The sequence below is a fragment of the Pithys albifrons genome, chromosome 1 (genome assembly GCF_047495875.1).
Source record: "Pithys albifrons albifrons isolate INPA30051 chromosome 1, PitAlb_v1, whole genome shotgun sequence".
Lineage (NCBI taxonomy): Eukaryota > Metazoa > Chordata > Aves > Passeriformes > Thamnophilidae > Pithys > Pithys albifrons.
The window spans coordinates 22,691,599-22,717,128 of record NC_092458.1 but is presented as its reverse complement, the minus strand read 5'-3'; the positions used below and the strand labels follow the sequence as shown (position 1 = coordinate 22,717,128).

The 25,530-nt window shown below is 38.3% G+C and overlaps 1 protein-coding gene across 2 annotated transcripts; it reads left to right on the top strand.

The window, feature by feature from the left end:
• Positions 1 to 25,330, top strand: LOC139683531 (interleukin-1 receptor type 1-like). Of its 2 annotated transcripts, none has more exons than XM_071578808.1 (14): positions 1 to 102; positions 1,328 to 1,405; positions 3,157 to 3,423; positions 4,445 to 4,588; positions 6,363 to 6,594; positions 8,128 to 8,317; positions 9,249 to 9,423; positions 10,556 to 10,621; positions 14,488 to 14,608; positions 17,547 to 17,692; positions 19,142 to 19,285; positions 20,327 to 20,491; positions 21,998 to 22,903; positions 25,047 to 25,330. In XM_071578808.1, the coding sequence occupies exons 4-13, from the start codon at positions 4,528 to 4,530 to the stop codon at positions 22,372 to 22,374; spliced, it is 1,677 nt and encodes a 558-aa protein (XP_071434909.1). In that variant the 5' UTR covers positions 1 to 102; positions 1,328 to 1,405; positions 3,157 to 3,423; positions 4,445 to 4,527; the 3' UTR covers positions 22,375 to 22,903; positions 25,047 to 25,330. The 2 variants fall into 2 exon arrangements, with proteins under 2 accessions (XP_071434909.1, XP_071434996.1); XM_071578895.1 differs by having other exon boundaries at positions 6 to 102; positions 1,331 to 1,405.
• The last annotated feature ends 200 nt before the right edge of the window (positions 25,331 to 25,530 follow it).

Genomic DNA, 25,530 nt, shown 5'->3' with positions numbered 1-25,530 from the left:
GGCGGGGCGAGTTCCAGGCCCGCCCGCTGAATGCTCCGGCTGTGTGCTCGGGCTGTGTGCGGCGGGGTGGGCCGGCCGGCGGGTGCGGGCAGCGGCCCGGAGGTGAGGAGCGGAGCGGAGGAGGGCGCCGTGGCGACAGCGGCTCTCTACCTCCTGGGGCTCGACTTCGGCGTGGCGGGGCGGGGTGGGTGGCGAGACAGTCTCGGTTTTCTTTCCCCGCGCGTCTCCCAAAGCGCCGTGTCCCGTTTGCCCTTTGGCGACAGGTGTGGGTTGCAGTGCCGATGGCTTCCAGAAAACCAACCCAACCCCCGGGTCTGCCTTGCTCTGAGGTCGGGTGCATTGCTGCGAGGTGTGTGGGCACGGTCTCCATACGGCTGTGGCTGCTGCTCTCCCAGCTTTTATGGCACCAAATAGCGTCCTTGGAAGTAACTTTTTATTTTGTCTTTGTGTCTGCTTCCTCCTCGTGTGTCGCATTGTACCAGCGCAGGTGAGAGTACTGGGTACGAGTGAAGGCTGTAGGAGTGCTAACGCTGCCACATTTTTTAAAGTACTCGTAACAGGAAGCGGGATAAAGCTTGGCGTAGTTCTTTACCCAGTAAAACACTACAGAAACTATTTCTGTATTTATTTATTGCATAACGATGATCAAATAAGGTCTCCTTTTTTTAACTGTTCGTATGACGACAGTAAGGTTTTGGGTGGAGGAGATACCTGCAGAAATACTGGTATCAAACCCACCAGGAGCTGCTGCTGTGACAGTCCCAGACCTGCCGTGGGCACAGCCTGGATGGCTCCTGGCATCAGCCAAGGGAGCCACTGCTCGGGAGGAGTGAGCTGTCCCTTAAAAGCTACTGAGCTGAATCAAGGTTCTGGTTTGTTTCCAGAAGCAGCTCTCAGGTTTAGAGAATTTTCTTCAGGGACTCAAGCAAGCAGCTGGATGTGTTTTGCTTTTCTTCCTGTGCACTCGTTTGACTTCAGTCCTCAAAAAACAGGCTAAAAAGCCTTTCACAAAAGTTATTTTAGAATGTAGAATCCCTAATTCTGGTATTTTAATTCACATATTTTAAATTAATCCTTAAATGAGAAATGCATGTTACTTTTTTGTTTGATAACTGATTTCCTCTCTTCCCCTGAAGGTAATACATTATTTTTTTAATACTTTGTATCCCTATTTTTAATACATACAGTTTTATCTCCATGAGCCATCCAGATCCTTTTAAATGCGTCTTAACTGTACTTTGAAAATTGTAGTGGAAAATTAATAACTTACTTTGGACTTAAATAAAAAATGGGCCACATTAAAATTCTTATTGCTTTATAATGACAGCAGGAGTTGAAATGACATAGCAAAGTGTTCCAAGGATGGACTGCGAAAAGAACTCCTTCCACTTGATACTGAAAGAAGGTACTGTTTTCAATTTATGTGAATATTGGTAGGATCTATTCCTTTCGGGTGTGTTTGGATACTGTCATTGCCTCCAGTTTGATGTGGAAAAAGGATGGATAGTTAGCACTTCATTGTGCTAGAGTTAACCAGTGGTGGCCAGTTATATACAGCTACAGATGCTATTTTTGTTTCTTTCCTCTTGTTCTTTGGTGAAAGTTGGGGTAGTACCTGAATTTGAAGAAAATACATTTTCTTCAAATTCGGATTTTGAACAGTTAATACTTTTTCTCAAAGTGGAACTGGAATTTAACTTGCAAAGACTTAACTATTGGAGGCTTCTTTGTAGCTATTGTTTGACTGCATTTTGATGTACTTTCAAAAGAATGTCCTGGATACTAGGTTTTCCTTAAAGACACAACTTTTCTGTAGTTCTGCAACTTGCAGGATTGTCTGGAAGGGAAACACTTAAGAACGAAAGTTTGTGGTCATCGTGTCAGTGTCAGGATACCTCAGTGGATAACCAGCTTGGCTGGTCTGATGGCAGTGGTGTTTATAATTCATCACAGTCAGTTATAGATTCCCTGATTCTGTGACCTTCTTGAGGGTGCTTGTTCATCATGTTCTGTGACTTGGTGTTCAGGCATGCCCCTGCAAAATGATCAACTGCATTCTGTTTATATGAGAATGTTAGGCAGGAAAGTTGTGATCTCAGGAAAGTAGTAGATGCAAAAGAAGATACAGTCTGTTATAAATTTTATCATGCTTTGCTGTCATAACTGTTTTTAGTAATTTCAGGCATGAACATGATTTGTGGTATGGCATTTTGTTTGTTGTTGGCTTCTTTCTCCCTTTATTTCTGAGAAGATTTTGTGTGCATTTTTCCTTCAAGGCCATTAAGCTTTGAGCTGAAAACGGTTTTTCAGACTATGTAGACAGTGTAATCTGTGAAACTGGAATTCTCTATAGATGGAATTTTTGAGCTTCTGTCATTGTATACTGGGGGCATTTCATATTGCTGAGACTGTGTAGAAGGCACTACCAGGCTCAGGTTGTTGGGTGTGTGATCAAACATCTGCTTTCTAAACAAAGTTTGTTGTTTCATGTTTCACATTTGTGGATTTTGGGTAGTGTTTCTCTTTGTATTCTGTGTAAGAAAAACTGTAAAAACCTTGTATGGTCACTTGAAATCTTCCTGACCAGGAAAAATATGCTCTGCATGCTGTGAGGCATCACAACTACCGAGTTAGAGGCTTCTTCCTGTCTTTAGAGAAGTTTTAATCTTTACTGCTGCAATATTTGAAAGGTGTATGTGTGAATTTTGAAAGAGTAGAACTTTAAAAATGTTGCACTTTAGCATACAATATTGTAAAGACATCCACACTTGGTACTGGAGGCAAATACGGAGTGCAAAATGTAAAGCTGAACTTGTTGGATTCTTTATTTGTTATTATTATCTTGCCCAATATGAAAGTATTCTTTATTTACTTCTAGTGGCTAAATTTGTCTTATGAAGTTGCTTGACACCTATGTGATATTACCTTGTTTTTGGCAGAGACTTTGTTGTCCAAAGATCTTTACTAAAATTCTTGGTCAATCTCTACTGCAAGTTTTGCTGTTGCTCTTTTAAGCCATCTCTCTAGTGTAGGCAGAGGGTTGCTCTTGCTTTTACATTTAGGATGTCTGTAGAAAATTTGGGTTTTTATGTGTATGCTGCTGTCCAAATTATGTTTTTTCTAAAATCCTTTTTAACTCTTCTCTGCTTTTTACAGGTAAACTCAAACTCCAAAAATGATGATCTGCTCATTGGCAAGTTACAGGAAAAGCATGTACAAAGCAACTAAATAAAGACTCTGGTATGAAGGCTTTGTCAGATGAACTGTCAGAAGGAAGTATATAGTCAGTTATATTGAAGTGTTGAACTCTGCTGCTCTGTGTGTCCTTCCCTACAACCCCAACACTTCTCCATGTGAAATGTTTCAAAAGAAGGAACTTCTGTGACTTATTTGTCACTGAAGTGAACTACGTTGGATATAAAAGTAAGTCTAAGCTTACTTTTTCAGGGAATATCTTCTTTTCTGCCATTTCTAGCTGAGTAGAAGGCAAATATTAACTAGAACCTATGCAATGAATGTTTTGCAATGGACTGCTACATGTGAAACCAGTTTGCTTTAGAGTGAGAGGCAGCAGCATGAAAAATAGTCAGAAGCTGAGGAAAGGCAAGACAGCTAAATGCAGACTTTAACCTACAAGGAGCCGTTAGAAGAGAAAGGATTTAAGTGTTTGCTGGGTGGCTCAGAGTAGAAGGCTGGGAGAGATCTCTGATCACACTTTGCCAGAAGAATGCAGGTGCATCTGAGAGGGGGGTAGGACCTGGTTAAGGTTTAAAGGTTTCATGGAAGCCACTTGCAGGCCATGAGGGCAGTGGGTGTCTCTCCAATCATGTCTTTGTTGGAGAAAATTGAAACCAAGACCTGAGGTGTGAAGTGAAACTACAGTTCTTGGATATTTTTCTTTTTTTGTCTGACCACAGCAATTCATATTTGCTGTGGTTTCCACACATTTGACTTTAGATGCCAATTTAAGTGCCAGGTCACACTGAGATTAGTATGCTTGTCCTGTGAAGAATTGCAAGTTATCTGTTCTTAAAAGCAGTGATACCTCAGCCATACAAAAAACAGTTCAAAGAATGAAACCTCCTCTATCTCTCTGATTGTGTCACTTGTAAGCATGTGGAAAGAAGAGTAGCTTAGTCAAGCTTGGCTTTTAAACTCTGCAGTATAGCTTAAATCACTGTGCTAGCATAAATTGTTTGTGCTTGAGGGTTGTGTGGGGTTTTTTTGTTTAAGTATGCTGGCAAAATATAATTATACTTTATGCAAGAATTATTCCAGTAGAATAGTTCTAGTTCCAGGAAAAGTTCTAGTAGAAGGCTGAAAACTGAGCAGCTGTCTGTGGAGGCCAACAGTTGTTGTAGTTGAAATCTTCAAAACTGGGCCTAAATGACAAAATCCTTTTTTCCCTCCCCAAGATGACTAATGCTTCTTATGATTTTTTTAGGAGTAATGCAGGGTGCAGAGGACAGTGCAGCTTGAACAGTCTTGTCCAACCAATGCAATAAAACTTCTGGTTTGCAGCAAAATATGACATCTGTATTTTTGCTCATTGGTCATCTCATTCTACTGATTCCTTTGTTCAGAGCTGGTAGGTTACACCCTTTGTTGAAATTACCATTTTCAGAAAGAAAATGTGCAGGCGATGAGTTGTGTGTATTTAGTAGGAAAGAGATACTGAGAGAAAGTTGTGGATTTGAGGTTTGTTTTTGCTTCAGCGTATTGAAAATAGCTGAATGCCTCTTCTTTGAAATGCATGAAGCATGGCATGAACAAATGGACATAAATATTTTTCAATCTAGCCACATACATTTAGTGCTTTGATTAGCCTCTTCCTGTTTGCTATGAAGAAAGTTCAAAGTGATTGGCTTTCTTGACTTAAAGTTAGCTCTTAATAGCCTTAAGAGACATGCTTTATCTCCAGTCCTGCAAACAGTAGGGCTGAGTTTCCTTTACAATTAATGAGTAATATTTTTAATGATAAATTTAATTTTTCATTAAAGTTTAGAACTATAGATTAATGATGGTTGTCTTGCTACTCTTGGCGTAAGAAGTCTAACATTTATGTCTCTGAAATTAGTTTAAGGTACACAGAGACCTACTTGGAAATCTTTATATTAGGAAGGTAATGATACTGAAAGGATTGCTGAAGACTTTTTTATTTCGAAATTGAATATCTTAACTTTGTACTTATACAGTCATTCAGCAAGATTTTAAAAATTACTTCAGCCAGATGTTTTGTGATTTCATAGCAATTCAGTGTTGCACACATAATCACAGAACAATTTGGGTTGGAAGGGTCCTTAAAATTACCCAGCCCAAGCCCCCTGCCATGAGTAAGGGACACCTTTCACCAGACCAGGTTGCTCAAAGTGCCATCCAACCTGACCTTGAACACTTCCAGGGTCGGGGTATCTGCTTCTCTGGGCAAATATATGCAAAAGTTTGAAAGTTTTACCGTTTGCTTTATAGCCCAGTGGCCAGCTCTGTGCTAAAGTGGTGTTCTCCAATAAGTTTTTGCTTGCAGGTTTGGGTTCTTGACAACTTTTTGTGTTATCTGTCCTACTTTCTCTGACTCAAGTTTAAAGAAATGCTTGCTAAGCTTCATGATTGTTTCTTACCTTGTTATACAGACATAATTATAAAAATTCTGTTTATGCTGGCCTTTTCTGTGAAGTTCAGAATAACAGGCCTTCTGGATAAGGGTGCAAATGCAATAAGGAAACAATACATTATAGTCAAGACTTCTTAATCTAAATTCTGTGCCTCTCCATTTTTTTTGGTGTTGTAACATGTTGGTTTATAGGCTTCTTTATGTGTTGAGGTCTTGATATCATTCCATACTGCCTTCTGCATCAGGTTAAGAAACACCTGTTTTTTAACCCCTGACTTGTTTTTGGCCCCATAGCCATAATGGGCAGAATACTCTTAGGAGCTCTGTGATGCTACTGTTTGCACTGTGGTTTACATAGATAAATATTTACATTGAGACTTTGGAAATTCTGCAAAAGTACTAACGTGCTCAAATAACAAGGACACGACAGTGAGTTTGGAAGCTTGGAGTTGCCTGGTGTATCCCATGGGTCTTACACTCTGGTTTGTTCTGAGGCTGTTGGTCTTATGTGTGCTTGTTGCTGACCACCTTAACAGAGGGATGTTGTGACATAAGCTGTAAAATATGTGTTTGTCTTCAACCAGAAGGTGCTAAACAAACAAACAACAGTAGCCTCCTGATGTTTTAATGGTAAATTGTTACAGAAAGTTTATTTCCTAATTCTGTGTCACTTGGAATGGGTATTGATACTTCTAAAACATAAAAGTATACAGCTTAAAAGCATTGATAATTTTTTCATTTTTTTTAATAGAGCAGTGCGTACTTTGTGATTACTTTGTGCTTGTTGGAGAGCCTACAGCTATTACTTGCCCAATAATTACATTGCCAGTGCTTCACTCTGATTACAATCTGACATGGTATAAAAATGGTAGTGCTACACCAGTAACTACAGAGAGAGATGCCAGGATCCACCAGCGAGAGGGCTTGCTTTGGTTTATTCCTGCAGTGCTGGAAGATTCTGGACTTTATGAATGCAGAGTAAGGTAAGGAAGGAAGGATGGAAACAACTGGATTGCTAATGATTGCAAATGTGATAATGTATTTGTAGAACTTGAGTGTACAAAACCTTTTGTTTTAGGTGGAATGCTTAGATCAGCTAAAAAGCACGGTTTGACCATGATTTTTGTTTCTGCATGATGCCTTTTTTCTCTTTACCACTGCAAAAGTGGTTCATACAGAAGGCGCTTTATCTTAAAGCATGATAACACTAACAACCCTCTGTGGGAGTTGCTTGTTTGCTTTGTTTGTTTTGGATGAAGTGTAAGGTCACAGGAAAGTGTCTTAACTGCTTCAACTTTTCCTGCATTCAAATTGCTGTTTGGTACTGACAGATCAGAGCATTTTGTTTTCTTCATAGGATATGGCTAAATAGAAGAAGGATCTAAGAGAAGCAAACTGCATTTTATGCAGTATCACCACACACAAACTTTCTGGAGAACTTAGCAATTTTTTCAGAATCTTATTAGAAATGTACAAATTAAAAGACAGAAAACCATTCTTATGATTTATTTTAAAATACTACCTAGTGTTACTGATCAAAAATGAGAATGCCTATAAAAAGCAAAGCAATGTGCTCTCCAAGCGCTGGAGACGGTGAAAGTGATTGTCAGTAACACTACTGAAATGATCTGAGAGCACAGAGAAGAATCTATAACAAGCTTTTTTGGTACTTTAAAGCTCTTGCTGTATTTCCAGCTCAGATTAGTGCACTGGACTTAACTACTTCATCGGATCATCAGATATTTTTTATAATGGTTGAAATTCACTGTGTATTGAACAGAAAATTAATTTTGGGAAGACAGAGAGAAATTGTTCCTTTCCTCATGGTCTTGCCACAGCACACTGATAACAGCCAGTACAGGCTTTTCAGGTGACCCCAAATTTGTTTGAGTAGTGTGTAGCTGTGTGTGCTGGTGTGCACACAGTACATCAGTTATACTGGAGGGGTTTGGGTTGCCAATGTAGTAACAGTGGTCAGCAAAAACTTTCAGTATTGCAGGCCTTTGCATATTCTGTCTCGAGAGTTGACAAATGAAGTAAAAATTGGAAGGCATGTAATCCTTTCAAACCTACCCAGTTTTATAATTTTAATTTAGTTTTTCCTGCTATGCTTTTAGTTACTTGAGCTATGAGATATATTCCTGTGGGCACCTCACATCTCTGGCTTGCATAATGTCAGCAGGACAAAAAACTTGGCTAATGTTCAGTTGTGTTAACTGTAGGCAACATTTTGTGCATCAGTCACTTAAACCTTCACTGCAGCTCTGAGAAGTCCTGACATCCCCTCTGGTGCTTCCAGAACAGACCTCACTTGTTCACAACACAAAATTGAAGCTTATTCCCATCTCCTGATCTGGAACAGGGGGTGAGGGGCTAAGGATGGATCTTAGAAGCTAGGAGGTGTTAAAGGCAAGGCTGGTGGATGTGCCGAACTCCCTCTCTGTGAGCTCCTTGACTTGCTAGAAATAAGGAACCTTAATGTTAATGACCTGAATTGTCTGCTGTTCTCATTACAGGAACCTTAACCACTCTAACAAAAAAACTATAAATTTAACAGTTTTTAAGAATGATAATGGTTTGTGTTTTAATGGAAAAATGAAGTTTGAACAAAAAGTGACGAGCACAAATACTGGAAAGATTATGTGCCCTGACCTAGAACAATTTAAAGACAAAGACAATAATCAGCCTGACGTACATTGGTATAAGGTATTGTGCATGTGTATTTCATATATACAAGATACAAAATGTATTATTTAAAATGTGTTATGAAGTAACTGTGAAATGCAGCTTGTGGAAGGGAAAGTTTATTTTCTCTACATTTTGAACAAGGCATAAGTGTGAGTAAGATTTCTGAAAATCTGATTTATCCTTGGATTATTTTATGTAGATAATAATTTTTAAACCTTAAATATTTCTGTAAATACAAGGCTTTGGTTAATTATTTCAGTTTCACAGAACATTAGGCATGTCCTATCTGTTGACCATGCTGTGGTATTCTTATGCTGCTTGCTTGGGTTCTATGAAAATACTTTTGTGGACTGTGCAAGCTTAGAAACATGTATTTTATCTGTGCTAAGGTAAAATTCTGAAGTAGTTCAACTCTTCATTCTGGTGCTGGTATCAAAGCAGCTACGTATGTGTATGAGTAAAATGACCTTGACTGAAATATCTTTTGAGATGAAGGGATTCTCCCCTGTTGGTAGGTCAAGAAAGAGAAGGAATTTTTTCTCTCTGTCCACATTTCTGCAGAAACCCAGCCAGCACAATGCACTGCTCCAACAGCTCTCCCTCATCACAGTGAAGTAGGGATGCAGGCATGTATTCTTATAAATGCTGCTGCAGGCATGTCTGTTACACCTGAGATGGATAACTGTCAAGCTATTAATGAAGGCAGTGAACTAAAGCACAGCATTTGAAAACTGAAACAATTGGCTGCAGTGATTTTTAAAAAGTGCAAATGGAGCAAGATGTCCTCAGTTCCATGTTAGGCTGTAGTGATACTTAAATAAGAACCCACATCATGGCTTTCAAAAATGTCAGTATTTGGCAAGTATTTTAATAATTTTAGAGTTCAGTAACTTATTCAGTTGTCAGGTTTTTGGTTCCCTTAAGTCACAGGTACTTTCAATGTATTTAGGAGTGTAAGCCTGGATTTCTTGAAGACAAGAGACTTCTTTTGGCAGAGGGTGAAAATGCTGTCTTGATTCGTAATGTAACTGTGCAAGATAGAGGAAACTACACGTGCTATATGGTGTACACCTATATGGGAAAACAATATAACGTTTCAAGAACCATAAGTCTAGAGGTTAAAGGTGAGTACATGAGGTTATTCTCTTTTTGGGTCTGCTGTAAATATTTGTGTGCTGGCATAAGATATTTGTCATGTTGCCTTTCAGCTCTGTGAAATTAGAGTTGCAAATCTTTTCTATTTAATTTCTTCCTGAATGTAAAATTAAAATACAATGAGGCACATTGTTATCCTTGAGCCCTGCTTTTGAGGAAGAATTGTCATAGGGAAATGAGTAATGCAGGGTTAGGAATGAGAATTAGAAAAAAGCAGTGGTTACTGGGGATTGTTTTTCCTGAAACAAATAATGCACCATTAAATTAAATAAATTTAAAAATAGAGGGTTTTCTTTGAGACTGTCAGGGCAGCCCACCTCCTTGCAGCCCTTCTGGTGAATTTGATGGGAAAGGAGATGTGATAAGCTCTATAGATACTGTAAGGTTAATAAATTGTCCTCTAGAAAGATTAGCTTATGGTTGGCACTTGATTCTGTTTTTCTGCACACCGGATGTGGAACTGACTGTCTCACTCTCCCATAGAGTCATTTATTGCTCTTATCATTGTGATTGTGTCTTTGTGGGCAGTGTTGCTGGTGACCCGACTAGTAACATGATAATAGTCCTATCAGAATTGTTGACTGGCGATTAAATCAAAATTCTGACTTTAGATAGATGATATAGGAACAGTAGGTTGCTAGCAGCCAGTATAAATATCATGCAGAATAATACAATTCTGGCCCAGTTTAGGCATGTGTTTTTTAAAAATTTTGCTTAAAGAAATACCTGATTTAGGAGGTCATTGATACAATCCCTCTTTCTCTATCTTATCTGTCTCTGAAAAATTTAATTGCATTTTTTGTTTTATCTTTGTTTTTTGGTTTTGTGTTACTTTTATTTCAACTACTGGTAAATTTGAGATTTTTTTAAGAAGTACTTTTAAGGTAAGCTAAAGCCTTTTGTTAACTTGGGAGCTAAAAGAGAATAATTTTGAGAGAGTAGACCAAATATGAGATATTTCCGTTGTAAATTGGAAACTGGTAGTCAGTATGACACTAAAGTAGTACCAAACAAAACCAAACCATCGTAAAACTGTGAGTGGAAATAAGTTGTGGAATATTTCCTGCCTGAAGGTTTTCTTTTTTCCTCTGTTTTGATTAGAAAAACCACGGCAAATACAACCAGAATTTATTTATCCAAACAACAATACAATTGAAGTCGAACTTGGTAAGTGACTATTTAAGAGGTCTTTAACATTAAGTAAAAGAACTAAGCGCCTGCTCTTTGTGAAATAACAAGTGAAGAGTTCCACAGACTTTACCAAGACTGGAAGAGTGACAGGTGGATTGATGATATCTGGAAGACAGATGTTAGATAATAGAACATGATTCCCACAGGTAGTTTGTTGGGGGAAATAACTGTGCAGCTAAGGCTGGAGTCTCTTGACCAGCAGTGTTGTGCAGGGTGCATTCCTTTCTTTCTTCCTTTCTTATTGCCGTCTGTTCTTTTTCACCACTTCTCAGTGTCTGTGTCTTGATGTATCCCCTGTATCTGTGGAAATACGGTTACATACATGTGACATGTTAGGAGAGTTAACAGCTGACCAGTTCAGTAGTTTTTTTCATCCTGAATGTTTCTTGTCTCCCTTCCTTCTTCACAACCTGGATTTTATTCCTTGTTTTAGAGTAGTAAAAGATTTTGGTTACTGATCTTTTGTGAAACAGTGAGCTGCCAGTTGATGCATATCCCAGACACTGTTTACCTTGGAAACTTCTTCAGTAAGAGATTCTGGATATAAAGAATAATTTCTTCCCAGTGAGGCCAGTCAGGCAGTGCAGCAGGCTACCCAGAGAAGTCATGCAGGTTCTGTCCTTAGAAGTTTGAGAACCTGAGTGAATAAATCTCTGAGCAGGTCTTGCCTCAGAGTCAGCCCCTGCTTTGTGCAGAAAATTGGACTAGAGACCCCTCTTTTAATGTAGGTTATTCTGTGCTTCTCTGAGCCAAATATATGGTATTACAAGTCTTTCCCTAAGTAAAGTTATATATGTTTAAATTGGACTGTATATTGGACAGCATTGTGTTCTACTGACAAAGTCCAGAAGAATGAGATTGAGATTGGAGCTGCTTTGAACTGTAATCTTTTTTCTCATATTGTTTTAAATAAAATATTGATTAAAAAGAGCATTAACTGTTTTTGGAGAAGTGTGATTACTAGAATTTCCTAGTACAAGATCAGAACTGTTTTGTAATTTTTTGAGGAATTAGGTAGTTGGAGAAGCTCTGAGGAAAAGTTTGCATCTGAGGAAAAGTGGGCTCTGACACCACATGGAAGCTCATGCCAAAGCGTTGTAGATTATTCTTGTGTACCTCACACTGATGGTAGTCTGGCACAACACAACTACTTTTGCTGCTGCTTTTTCTGACGTTGAGCTTGTAAATACTGTGTGTATCGGGTGTTGTTTTCTCAGGTTAAGGCTTCATGCATGTTTTCATATCACGTGAAACATGTTCTCTGACCCAAATTCTAACTTTGAATATGGTGTTAAGCTGGACAGCATTGAAATACTGGTGGGTTTTGTGTGTGTTTGTTTGGAGTTGTTTTGGTGGGGTTTTTTGTGTTGTTCTTTCTGTTTTGGCCTTGACAGCTTGTGAAAAATACCTCATTCTGAAGTTACCAGTTTCTGGTGAGGATCAGGAGATTTCGACCAGAAGTACTAATGAGCTTTAATAGAAATTCATCCAAAGTTCAGAAGGCTTTGTTTTAAACTGAAAATATTGAAGATCTGATAAAAACAGTGTTATTTTATAGACTTACAATCCTGCTATCTTCAGATGGTTATTTAATGCTGTTGAAATATTCTAAAATGTCTCAACGGCCTCTTCTTTTCTAGTAATTACTTCTTCTCTGCCTTCCTTCCAATTACATGCCTGAAAGGCTTTGTTTATGTTCTCCCACTAATAAGTAAATTTGTTCACCAGATCGTGGATTTAAATAGGGAAAATTCTGCAGTAATTTTTTTACCTCACGCAACCCTAATCTTTGTGTGAAAATTTCTCTTTTTCTTTGTAATTGTAACTGTGGAAGAAATGAAGTTATGTTACAGGGGGGCTTTGCTGTACTGCATCTCCTATCCATTAAAGTATCATGTAAGTCTCATCCCCAGTTTTGACTGGTAATTAGTTATGACTTTCTGTTTAATTCTTACTGATAAGAATTCTTTACTTACCCATAAATTCTTACTGATGCAACCTCTCCTCCGGAGTGGGATCTTCAGCCTCTTAAATTTACTGAAGACATCCTTTAGGGCTTTTTTAATCTTTAGTAGTACTTGCTGAGCAAGTCTAGGGGGCTGCCAGTGACTCTGAGCCTATAACATTAAGATGTGTTATGGTATGGGACAACTTATTTAGACTCCCTGTTGTAGAACAGCATTTGGTCCGCACTTGACACAGCATTAATTAAAAGTTCTGGTGTATTGTTGGATGCCTTAGACCATTTAAGATGAGCAAACCTTGACTGTCTTGCAGCTATTAGGATAATAGTTACATGTAAGACTGAAAGGAGGTACAAAGCCTCCAGTCACAAAGTGGGTTTATTGTGACTACAAATGATCCCCTATTACAGGGGGGCCGGAGGGACACTTCAAAGGAATTTGGGGAAATCTGTTTGTTTGTTTTAGAAAGGCAGTGCCATTCAAAAGTAATATTCTCTGTCCAGTACCTGGGATCTGGGCACAGGGGGAAAAATCTTTTCCTATTAAATGTCTGGCACCAGACATTTAATCTCTAAGCACCTTACATGAATATGGAAATCTCTGTATGACTTTTGAATGAGAAATGGCAGGAGAAGGTTTTGTAGAAAGTTAACACTGAATTCATGAATGTATGGAAATGGAAGGCATGGAACACATAAGGGTTTTGTTTTGTTTTTGTTTTTTTTTTTCAAAGAACTGTGCAATGCACTAAACCACATCTTTAGAAAAATTCAGTATTATGATGGAAGGACAGGAGGGAAGAGATTAGGGAGAATTTCTGATTTCTATGCAAACTCTTGTTCAAGTAACTGGTTTGCATGTGAGCTAAAGGTTTATTCCATACTTTTGTTGAAGATTATTCCTTGTTGGAAGCATCTAGATCTGATGCAGTTCTAGGAAATGAAATACTAAGATCTTTATATAGGTGAACTGAGAGAGTCCACCTCCCATCAAATCATAACTTCTATGGGTAAAATACAGAAGAAAAGGAATCAGGAAAACTGCTTACCTTCCTGTATGTAGGAGTTCTCTGAGGTACATTGAAAATAAATACATTTTGCAACTTGGCTTGCTTAATACTGGGGCATTCTGTGAAATCTGGACTTTTGGTGGCAAAGGACCTGAGTTACAGGTGAGCTTGCTCTGGGAGTGTAGAGTGTGACAGTATTCAGAAACCATCCCAGTGGACAGTGTTGGCCAGAAGACTCTGATTTGGAGTAACAATATGCATGGTCCCTAAGAATGGAGTTCAGCTCCAGGGTGTAGCTGTCTGCAGATGGGTATCTGCACACCATCCAGAGTCCTTAACTCACGCGGTTATCAACAGGGGCTCAACTCAGTTGCCTACACAGAGTGCTGTTTGGAGTGTTCTGCCTACTCTAACTGCAGATTTCTTGAAGATCTGCAGTACTGTCTGACAGCTGCATGTGGATACCTTGGATGCTGAAGAGCATCTCGGATGTTGCCATAGTGTGCGCATGCAACTGATTTGAGCCCTGGAGATCTTTCAGTGGAGTTGGGAGAGCCATTCATTTAAGGTACCTACTTTAATGTGAGTGGACTTGAGCAGAGCTGAACTCTGTTACTGGCTTAGACATCTAGCTTACATGTAGATGTGAACATTTAGACACCTACGTTTAGGTTGAAATTTATATCCAGGTCATAGACATCCAAACTTGGATTACAAATGGATGAGTTTTAAGGACTCTGCTTTTCATAAGGTAAGTTGTTTGTTTTTGATTTTTTATATCCCTCATTTTCCCAACTGTTACTTCATCACTTGATCATGCTTCTTTTATAAGACCTTCAATTGCTGTGTTTAAATGGGTTTTTTTTCAGGTTCTCACGTAGTTATGGAATGTAACGTATCAAGTGGTATAAATGGCTTGATTCCATTCTGGCAAGTTAATGATGAGGATGTTGATATCTTTGATAAAACCTACAGGGAACAGTTTTATGAGTACGTATCCTTTGACATTGAATTATAAGTGCATTTGTAGGTGAAGTAATCTGCAGTAATTTACAGTGTGTTCAACATAAATTTGACTACCAGTCAAATGTCAGTCATTGGAAGACTGATTACAAGTCTGCATCAAACACAATATATTTTATTGCTTGTTTTTTTAAAAATTACATTTTATTATAAATGCTGATGTATCTGTTACTGATGTATCTGTACATCTGTAATGAAGCACTCACATGTAGATTTTTATAATCCTGTTGTGAAATACAATTTTGTAATGTTTCCGTATGCATTTGTTCTTAGGTGATTTTTTTTTTTTTGCTATTAGATTAAAGCCTGCCCTCTGTCATTAATATGAGAATGATAGGTTGTTCCAAAACAAAAAAAAATTACCCAACTTAATTTTGTGAACTTCGTCTTTTTCTAAGTATGGACACAGTTGCTAATCCTCAAGACCACGAAGCAGAAGCTCTTGTTGCAGGACATTTAGGTTTTGGGGTTTTATGTTCAGGAAAATAAAATTAAGCTGGTAAAACTTGCAATTCTTTAGAGAGAGAGGAGGACTTTTGCTACTCTGTAACTGGTCTATGCTGTAGCAGAGTGTGGATGTACTGTTTGCTTTCTCACTGTATCAATCACAGCTGTTAAATGTAGCCCTTAAAACCTAGTGCAAAGAAGAAAGGAAGAAAAAAATCTCAGCCGATCAGTTCACAAACATGGAGAATGCCATCTCCACCAAGTGCCGTCATCAATGCAGAATATGGCTAGAGAGTTAGGCTGCAGACTGCTTGGAAAATGATGTGTTTTATTCATCTGTTTCTGGCCTCTACTTTTTCTCCAGATTCTTTAAGGGGGAATTGATACTTTAGTTATTGATCTGTATACTTGGCTGTTTGTGTATAAATATCAGGACCCCAGCCTGTGGTCTGTAAGGCACAACTAAATCCATTATTCTTCAGGGCATGAAATTTCTCACCTTCATGAGTGTAGCTGTGTGTAATATTTATAGCTACAATATCTTACCTTATTCTGCTCTTAAACACATTTTCCTGAAAAGCATTTAATAGATTTAACTCAAAGCACTTCTCTGTTAGGATTTGTGGCTTGTTTGGAAGTGATCTCCATTTGTAATCACTACCCTGCCAGATAATTTTTCCATGCCAGAGATGGAGATGTGCAAAATACATACTGTGCTAGTTCAAAGCTAATTATCCAATATCAAGAACATTAATTGCAATATTAATGTTTTATTTCATGAAGTAGTAGCAGCAGTTAAATTTGTGAAACATTCTCTATAGCAAACCACACTGTAGACATGGCCAACATAATGGACTTAAGGCTTACATCTAGGAGGTAACTTCGCTGTACTGGGAAGAAAGTTAAAACTGACTTGAACAAATTTGAACATGTTGCAACATGATGATATTTGTATTGGAATCCCAGGACAGATTTTCGTGGTAATTATTTATGTATTAGAAACTGTTTCTTCAGGGTGTTCTGCAAAATGAGTTCTCTTCCTTCAGTACATCAGACAACGTTACTTTGGTATAGAGTAGAATTCTATAGAGTAGAATGCCAATTTGTATGTACCTTTCCATTGTGGCCTCTCTTACTCCTGTCAATCTATCTTATAGCAGGATGGTTTTAGCAGGATATGATACTGTATCTCCAAGTTTTTTGTGGCAATAGCTGTCAGACAAGGTATTATCACCATGTTTATTGTAATTTCACACAAAGGTCATCCAGCTTTGTAAATTTTGTTCTTCATTATTTCCCAAGCTGGTTAACACCATTGACTGTGGGCAGTGTGGGCTTTGGGTGTCAGAGTGCTTAAAAAGGTCTCTGCTTCATCATCTCTGTAAAAAGTCTTGGAAGGCGATTCTTATCTCGCCACTTTTATTGCTAGGTATTACTGGTTTGTATAGTCTTTCATTCACAGAATCATTCAGATTGGAAGGAGCCTCTTCAGATTGTCTAGTCCAACCCTCCTGCTCAAGCAGGGTCAGAAAGAACAGAGTGCTCAAGGCTGTGCCCAGTTGGATTGTGACTATCTCCACAGCTGGAGACTTCATAACTGTGGGCAACCAGTGCCTGACTACTCTAATAGTAAAAAAGTGGTCAGATGGGAAAGTGTTTTAATTGGTGCTCATTGCCTCTTGTCCTGTTAGTGGGCACTACTGAAAGGAGCTTAGCTCCCTCTTCTTCGCTCCTCCTTCCCATAAGGTATTTACACATTTTGATGAGATGCATCTGCTGTCCCTGAGCCTTTTTCTAGGCTGAGCAGTCCCTGCTGTCTCATATGACAGATGCTCCAATTCTGTATAATTTTCACTTCCCCGCACAGGAGTTGCTCCAGCAAATCCATACATCACTTGTACTGGGTAGCCCCAAAGTGGCCTCACTGCTCCAGGTGTGACCTCACCAGTGTGAAACAGAGGGAAAGGATTGTTTCCCTTAACCTGCTGACAGTGTTTTCTTAGTGCAGTTCAGGATGCCTGGGATCTGGTTATCCTTCCTCAGATGCAGGATTTGCATTTTTTTGAACTTCATGAGGTGTTCCTGTCAGCCCATTTCTCCAGCCTCAAGGTTCCTCTAGATGGCAGCTCTTTTATCAGTCATCCCTTTGAGTTTTGTATCACCTGCAAAACTGCTAATGGTGCACTCTGTCCAACTTTTCAAAAAAACCCCTTAATAACTGCCCCCCCCCCCAAGAACCCCCAAACCAAGCATGAGCCCCAGATCTTATCTGTTCATGAAGCTGTTTGTTACAGGGGTATGTTTACTGTGCTTCACTGGCTTCTTAGATTATTATAGAGTTAAAAAACCCAGATGTTCTTATATTTGTGGATAGGTGAATCTATCCCACATGAAGTACAGCTGCTCAGCTACTCAGTTCCCATTCAGATGTTACTTTTTTACCCCTTTTTAATGACAGAGAAGGATTGCCTCATGGACTTGCTGTATCTGGAACAAAATTTAACATTTCAAAAGTGAAAGTAAAGGATTATGCTCACAAATTTTTCTGTCACTTCATATATGGTTCTCAGCAATTTACAGCCTACATCAAATTGGAACGCCCAGGTAAGAGATCTCTTCTTGATAAAGTGGTGACTAATGATGCTTACTCCTCTGTTAGTTTGACAACGCCCTTCTTAGAGCTACAGCTGTGGGTTAAAGGGGGCAGTGCAGCTCAGTGCTTTCTTTGTGATTTTTTTTTTGTCACATTCGTAGCAAAATGAAGGAAAATTGCACTTTGATTTGCTTTGTCTTCTCTCATTCAGTATTTTAGAAAACATAATTGAAAGACTCCAATTTATTTGAAGCAAGTAGGAGATTCCAGTGGAATACTTTGCTTCTTTTCAGACACTTGTGCCTAAGGAAGCATGTGCTTCAGAGGATATTGTGTGTCTAGAAGAGCACTGAAAATGGCCACTTCTTTAAAAGAGCTGAATAGAAGACATAGCTCGGTCTGGGAACAGACTGTCAAAAGAACTTGAGTGGATATGTGGACCTAGTTGTCCTATTCTTCACTAACAAATAGTGGGGTCAGATTGCTACGAGAAACAAAAAAGCATCTTTGTAGTACAAAAAAGATCAAACAATGTAATAGTGAAGGAATGAAATAGATTGCTTGGAAAGGTTAAGGACTTTTCATTGCTGATGCATGTGCTGTGTTAAGTACCATCTAGACAGGCTTATGCATGTAGATTGGGAGCATCCTGCCACTTGGAGACCCCAGTCTGGTGCTCAGAGACAAGGATAAGTTTGACCTGTTCCTAGCAAGCATAAAATTTTCTGTTTTGTAGAGTAATTCTTTTTATTTCAAAACAGATAAACAGACAAGCAACTCACCATGTATTTTAAGTACACTTTTTTTTTTAATTTAGCTGCAGAAGGGCCTCTAGTGAGCTTGTTTTGATTTGGCTTTGTCAGTTGTGAGCCTTCACAAATTTTACTTGCCTCTAACTAGCCACATTGTCAATAGTCATTGACTGCAAGTGGATCTGAGCTCTAACTTACTACATAAGTTCAATTTCTTCATAAAGATTGTCAGGGTAGGATTTAACCTCAGAAATTCTTTAATATGCATTAACTAAAAAATGGAATTTGTGGAGGGTGTTTGTTTTAAGGACAGTAAATAAGTGGGATCAATGACGGGTCATTGAAGTGGCTAGAGATAAATAGTTGGTCTGGGGAGAATAGCATGGTCAGGAAAACACCTCCCCCCTCTGACATCCTTGCTTTCTGGCTAATATAGTTTTGTACAAGAATTCTCACTCTATTGCTGTGCATCAGTATTTTATTTTGGTGTTTCAGTTGAAAAGTAGCCTCATTTGTCACACTGTTAAGGTATTATTTTCTCTGGAAGATAGAAGTAGGCTGTCAAGTAACAGTACTTGCAGAAAGCATACATGAAAAAATTTATTCATTCATTCTTTTTTTTTAATATTTCAAAGACTGAACAGTTTTGCACATTTTTATAACTGTACTTTGTTTATTTGTTCTCTTTCTTATTTCATGCTACTGCAGCTCCAAATATTCAGGGTTACTTAATTGGAGGAGGAGTTTCCTTGGTATTTTTAGTATTTTTTACTCTCTTTATCTACAAGATCTTCAAAATTGATATTGTGCTTTGGTATCGGGACTCCTGCCATCCTTTGCTGGGTAAAAAAGGTATGTTTGTGTAACAATGCTTCCATCTTCCTTTGCAAAGCAGTGAGTTAACCTCATGGAGTGTGACTGGTCTTCCTTGGGATTTTTGAAAGGATAATATGTTTTTAGAATGTATAGAATTAGTTCAGATAACAAAAGCATCTACAGGATAAAAATCAGAAACTTTCCAGCAATCCAGAACTACCATTTCTTTTCCCAAAGACACACTCCAGTGGTTTGAATACTGTTCCAGCAGCAGTTTTTTAGATTTCTTTTAGTTACTGTTCTTAGACAAAGCAGTAATACAGTGGAATTGTTTGATAGTTTTTATTTTCCATAGATGAACCAGGAAAACATAACTTTCTTCTGTTTTCTATTTGAATGCATTTCTGATAGTTTTAGTTTCTGTAAATTCTGCTTTCCTGGCATTCAGAAAAACGTTGATAGGGGTGCTGTCAGCTGAGATTATGCTGAAGTATAGGTCATTTCCAAACTTCTGAGAGAAGAAACAGAAAATACCTTCTAGAGGCATTGAGAGTCTGTTAGATGTCTTGGAATTCTTTTAAATTCAGTCTTTCTGAAAAGTTTGTTCCAAAATATCTAATACATTTCAGATCTTGAAATTTGCCACTTTGTTTTTGTTGTCATGTCTGAGTTGTTGTGGTTTCAAACTCCAGGTTACAACACCACCTATGAGTTGTATGGCAACTGGAATTTTAAGTATTAGTTGTACTACTGGGTCCACTGTTTTCCAGATAATTCAGTGATGACATTTTTTATTTAGAGTTCAAAAAAGAATATTCAAATTTACTTAATTTTGCAGGTTTGTTGCCTATTCAGGTTCAACATCATGAATTCTAGAAGACTGATCCTACAAGTATTTCAGGCTTAGTATAATTTTTCATGCTTAGATAATAGCAGGGTTAGGACTTAAAACAGTGATTCAAGTGGAATTAAAAAAGCCCAAGAGATTAGACATTTGTTTTTTGTTTGTTTGTTTGCTTGCTTGCTTTTGTATCTTTAGAATTCATTTTTATATAAGTCCTATTGCTCATTCCTTAGTTTCAGATGAGAAGATCTATGATGCTTATATTCTGTATCCAAAGAACAGAGGGAGCTGCTTGTACTCACCAGATATTTTTGCTCTGAAGATACTGCCAGAGGTCTTAGAAAGACAGTGTGGATATAAGCTCTTCATATTTGGGAGGGATGATTTACCAGGAGAAGGTAAGCTCTCTGAAGAAATATTGGACTTGAGTTTTCTTCTTGACCTGCAAATACAATTGAGAAACAGGCAGTCAAGCAGATGGCATTCTAAATCACCATCACCTCTCACCATCAAATGGTGATGGAGAATGAGAAATACAGCACTGAGTGTTTCCACAAAGTCTGTGGCTTTTCCTGTGTCATTATTTAGCTCTCTAATTTTTTTTAGTGTCTAGGTAGCCTAAACATCTGGAGATGGAACAATGCTGAGGGGAAGAGGAGTTGGAATTGTGATGGTGAATGATGACTAATGGCAGGAAATATGAAAAGTTAGGTCTCATGAGCGATCTGAAAAAAGCCTGTTGCTATGAGGTGCCATTTTAACAGGATGGCATCTCTACTGTTTTCTGAGAATTGCTGTCAAACCGGCAGGATGCAATAAAGGGTATAATGGATGCTTAGACAATGCAGGTGAAAAAAACCCCACAAAGCAACACCAAGTTACCAGGAATGATCAGCTGTATCAAAGGCTATTTGTTCCTTCTAAAAGTTTTTAGAAAACCTTTCCTTCCTTACGAGGCTTTATATGCATCAAGTTTAGATTTCTAGTATCTGACGCTGAAAATTGTAAAGTCTATCCCACTGACTGGTTACATGAGGTGAAATAATGAAAGGCTTATGAATCCTTCTTGGTCTTAGGACTTTAAAAAGATAACACTAAGACTGACTAAATTTGAAGAGTAGGCCAAACCCACATCTTTTTATTTAAATAACTATTGTATATGAACCTACTTACATGTATATGAACCATATGAGGTGGCTCATGGATCACTCTTTTTTTCACATTTGAAAGGTTTTGGTAGTAGTTTGAGAAGGAAGGGTTTCCTGAGAAGTAGAATCTAAACTGTTGCTTTATTTTTTCAGCTTGAAAAAATACAATACACTGTTCTCAGGGTTCAGCCCTATGGCTTTTGTGTGATGCTCACCATATTTTACTGTTTGCCACCAGCACACTTGCAGCAAGTGTGGGTAGAGCCCTTCCCAAATCTTTGTTGGTGAAGCCTAGCTGTGATGATGACTGTTTGAGACTTAACTGATTGGAATGCCATTGAAAGGAAGATTCTTTTCTTTCTCTTCTACTTGTCACAAAAACAGATGAGCATACCAGAATAGGCTGTTTAAGATAAAAAATCTTGGGGTTCTGGAATTTGGTTGTTTACATTTGTATCTATGATGGCAATAAAACAGCATTGGCAAGGTTAGTAGTAGGTAGTTGGCAGCTCTTCTTTGTTTATGCAAAACAAGAAAATAGACATGCAGCCTGATGGGGTTGGATTGTGTTGTATTGGCCACATCTCTACAGTTGGCTGAGCCAAATTAACTGCTGGCATACTCATATCCTGTCCCTATTTGTGATATAAAGTATGTTGGCCTAAATATCAAACAGCAAATAAGCTAGCTGCAAAATTTTGGTAACATAAAATAGAAACATACAACCTTACTTTTGCACAACCTTTTTTTTTACAGCTGTGATCAGTGTTGCCGACGAAAAAATGCGTCAAAGTAGAAGAGTAATAATTGTTTTAGTACCAGAGCCCTCCTGTTACAGCATTCTAGACGATGTGTCTGAAAAGCAGCTAGCCATGTATAATGCTCTTATCCAAGATGGAATTAAAGTAATTCTCATTGAACTTGAAAAAATACAAGATTATGCAACCATGCCAGAGTCCATCAAATATATTAAGCAAAAGCATGGGGCCATCCGATGGAAAGGGGACTTCTCAGAAAGGTCTCACTCAGCAAGTACCAGATTCTGGAAGAAAGTCCGCTACCACATGCCATCCAGGAAAAGTGGATCTTCATCAGGATTGCATTTGTTACCAAAAGACTTAAATTTACCTTAAATAAGAAAAGAGAAATGGCCCTTAATGACCAATTCAGTTTATGTAGTTGGTGATGGATTGACTGAAGGTCACACATATCTGTTTTGTGCAATCTTACCCAGATTTTCTTAAGTGAAGATACTACAGCTTCATCTACAGATGTGAATCTTTTTTTTTCTGGCTGGATCCACAGAACAACTTGAAATATCATCAGTAGCACATGTAGGAAGGACATGAGTACTTTTCCAAGAATTGCACTATGATTTTGTGGAATTCTCTTGGTATTGAAAATGAAAGGGTAAAAAACCCATCAAAAATCCCGGAGAACTTGTTTTTTTACAATTAAAGTCTTAATATGAAGGGAATTATATTAATTATAATTGTGATATTATGTAATGGGCATGGTTGATGCCAGTAAATGTTTGTTTCATTTTTTTAATGAAATGACACAAAACTTTTTGTTACAAGTTTGTTATTTTCCTTGTTCAGTTTGCTGAGAGATAAGTTCCCCCATGTTACAGCCTCAGTGTGTTACCATCCAAGAGAAAAGGTAAGAGACAATCCTAGCCTCCAAAAAGTGCTGTTGATCCTGAAAAAGCATACACTTTTCCAGTCTGTTTTACATTTCAAAGAACAGTGCCATTTTTAGTCACTTGTCGCATACAGGTATTGGAAAAAAACCTTTGTAATGCTGTATTGAGTCAAAAAATTAATATCCATGGGACTTTTTTTTATTCTTTCCAGTTAAGTGGCTTAATATATTTTTTGCCCAAGTGGACCAATTGGCTAATGACATAGAATCACTCATGGGGCTACAGGATGATTGACTTCATCTGCCTTACCTTAAGGACCCATCAAGGGGCTTCAGGGCACCATTTCTTGTGGGTTGCTGGTGCTGAAGGAGAGCAGATCTTTCCTCCTGATCTTGGATTGGGGCTGGCTCTAGCAATTGGCAGCTCTAAAAGCCGAACCTGGCTGAACAGAGTAGTGTGACAGAAAATGTCCTTTTCCTTGGGCAAATGTTCTCCCAGATTAGTGAGTTTTCCGAGCTCCCAAAGGGATCAGAATGCAGTTGGAGAAGAAAAGGTATGATAAGAACATGACTTTCTGCTCCAGATGTTTTTACAAAATAGAACTAAAATACCATTGCTGCTCAAATACTCCTTGAAGTGAGAGAGAGATTGAGATTGAGAGAAGTGCCTTGTGTTATCCCCTGCAGCTACTTGCTTTTGTCCTTTCCCTCTGCCCTGATGATCTAAGGAATCTCTGCTGACTGTGTACTGGAGGCTGCAGTCAAGTTTTTCAAACAGCAGTTTGGGAAAGGAAGTTGTTAAAACTTAGTATATATGCTGAATCCTTTCTCTTTGATTTTTAAATTTTTTTATAGTGTTATGTATGCTGCAACTGTTAACTCTGGAGTAATGTTTGACTTTTGTGTAGGCAGTGATACAGTTTGCAATGTTCAATTCTTTTTTCAGGGCAGGGAATTGATTTGATTGATTTAAAAAATTATCAAACCTCTTTCATGCTATGTTTATAGCTATGAATTTAATAGAAACAGGAGATGAAAGCTGCATTGCCCATGCTTTTCAGTCTGTCCCTGTAAGTTACATTTTTAAGTGATGAGATCTTGCTCTATATGGAAACCTCAGGATTTGACTGTTATTGCCTTTAACTGCTGCTTGCAACTCTGAATTCCTGTCTGTGTCCTATCAGCTTCTCCCTTGCAGCACCTTTTGCTCTCCTCCCATTTAAACTGCAGCCTGTTTTTTCCCATGCTGTTCCCTTATCTTGAAACAAGCAACTTACTGTGTCAAACTTCATCACTTTCCAAGCTCTCCTTGAAGGCTGTTGCTAATACAGTATTAGGCAGTAATTTTCCATTTGGTATCTCCACTTTTTTATCTGAAAAATTACATATTCCGCATCCTTCAGAATCCATCTATTAATTTTGACTCTACAGTGTTGACTTTTTCTTCTTTCACGGCTCAGGCATTTTTCTTATGCCTTCATCCTTAACCAAACAAAACTGATCTTGGTGTTCTGCTTGATAAGGGACAAAACCAGCAGAAATAGATACCTCTCCTGCCTAAATCGCTTTGGTTGCCTCAGTGTGTGGTGGAAACTTGAAACTCTGCTTCTTAGAGACAGTAGATTCTGAGCTGTGTGAGTTATGTGTGTGTTTGGCCAGAATGGAGTAAGAATCTCTTCATTTCAGGATAGAAGGAGTAATAAGTGCATTTGAAATGTCAGAGTATTTCAAACTGTCATGGTACTGAAGTGTTTTATTGATGAATGTTGTGTATGTATAGACTAATGCTTATAGTCTGTTCTCATTCTGTGTTTTAGTCATGAGAGAAGTGTCAAGGGAGGATCAATCCTAGTCATGAAGTGCCACATTCACTTATCTGTTGCACACAATCTACGTTTAAATATGCTGTGTGTTCAGTGGCAGCCTGTTGTAGAGTAGAAGAGCTGTAAGATCCATCTAAAGTTACTGAGAACCATCTGAGCAAGGCTAATTGTTACGGTTCACATTGGCAGAAGAATTAAATAGGACAGAAGCTGTATGGTTTGGTCACAGAACTATTTTGTAAGAAAATCCCTGTATCAAATCTAAGGACATTGACAGTATGGTATTTGTACTCTGAGGACTAGGATGTAATACTGACTTTGTGCTTCCTTCCTGACAGCTCACTGTGTGCAGCCCAGCCAGCAGAGTTCCAGTGACCTTAAGCCTCCTGAATTACTTCTGCTGACTGGAATAGATTGCATGGAAAACTGCTACTTGTTATCCCAACCTTTAGGGATAGGAAAGTTACTTTACTGAGCCAAAATACCGGTTTTTAACAAATATTTTTTCCTTTTGATATATTTATACAAATGATGCTAAAGTTTTCATGTGTGTTACGTAAAGACACTTTGAAGAAAGGTTCATTTTTCGATTCAATAAAGGCACTACATATTTTTTTTCATATATAGCACTGTTGTTTTCTTCCCCCCCACATTCCTCCACTGAAGCATGCTGAGAATGAACAACGGCAAGCAACAGCTGTGACTTGAAGTGTCTTAACAAGACTGCTGTCTTTGTCATTCAGGCTGCTGAACCATTGTCTTCATCTGGTGATGGCACAAAATTAGCACTAACTACTTCGCCTTGCCTGGGCAAATGAGCTG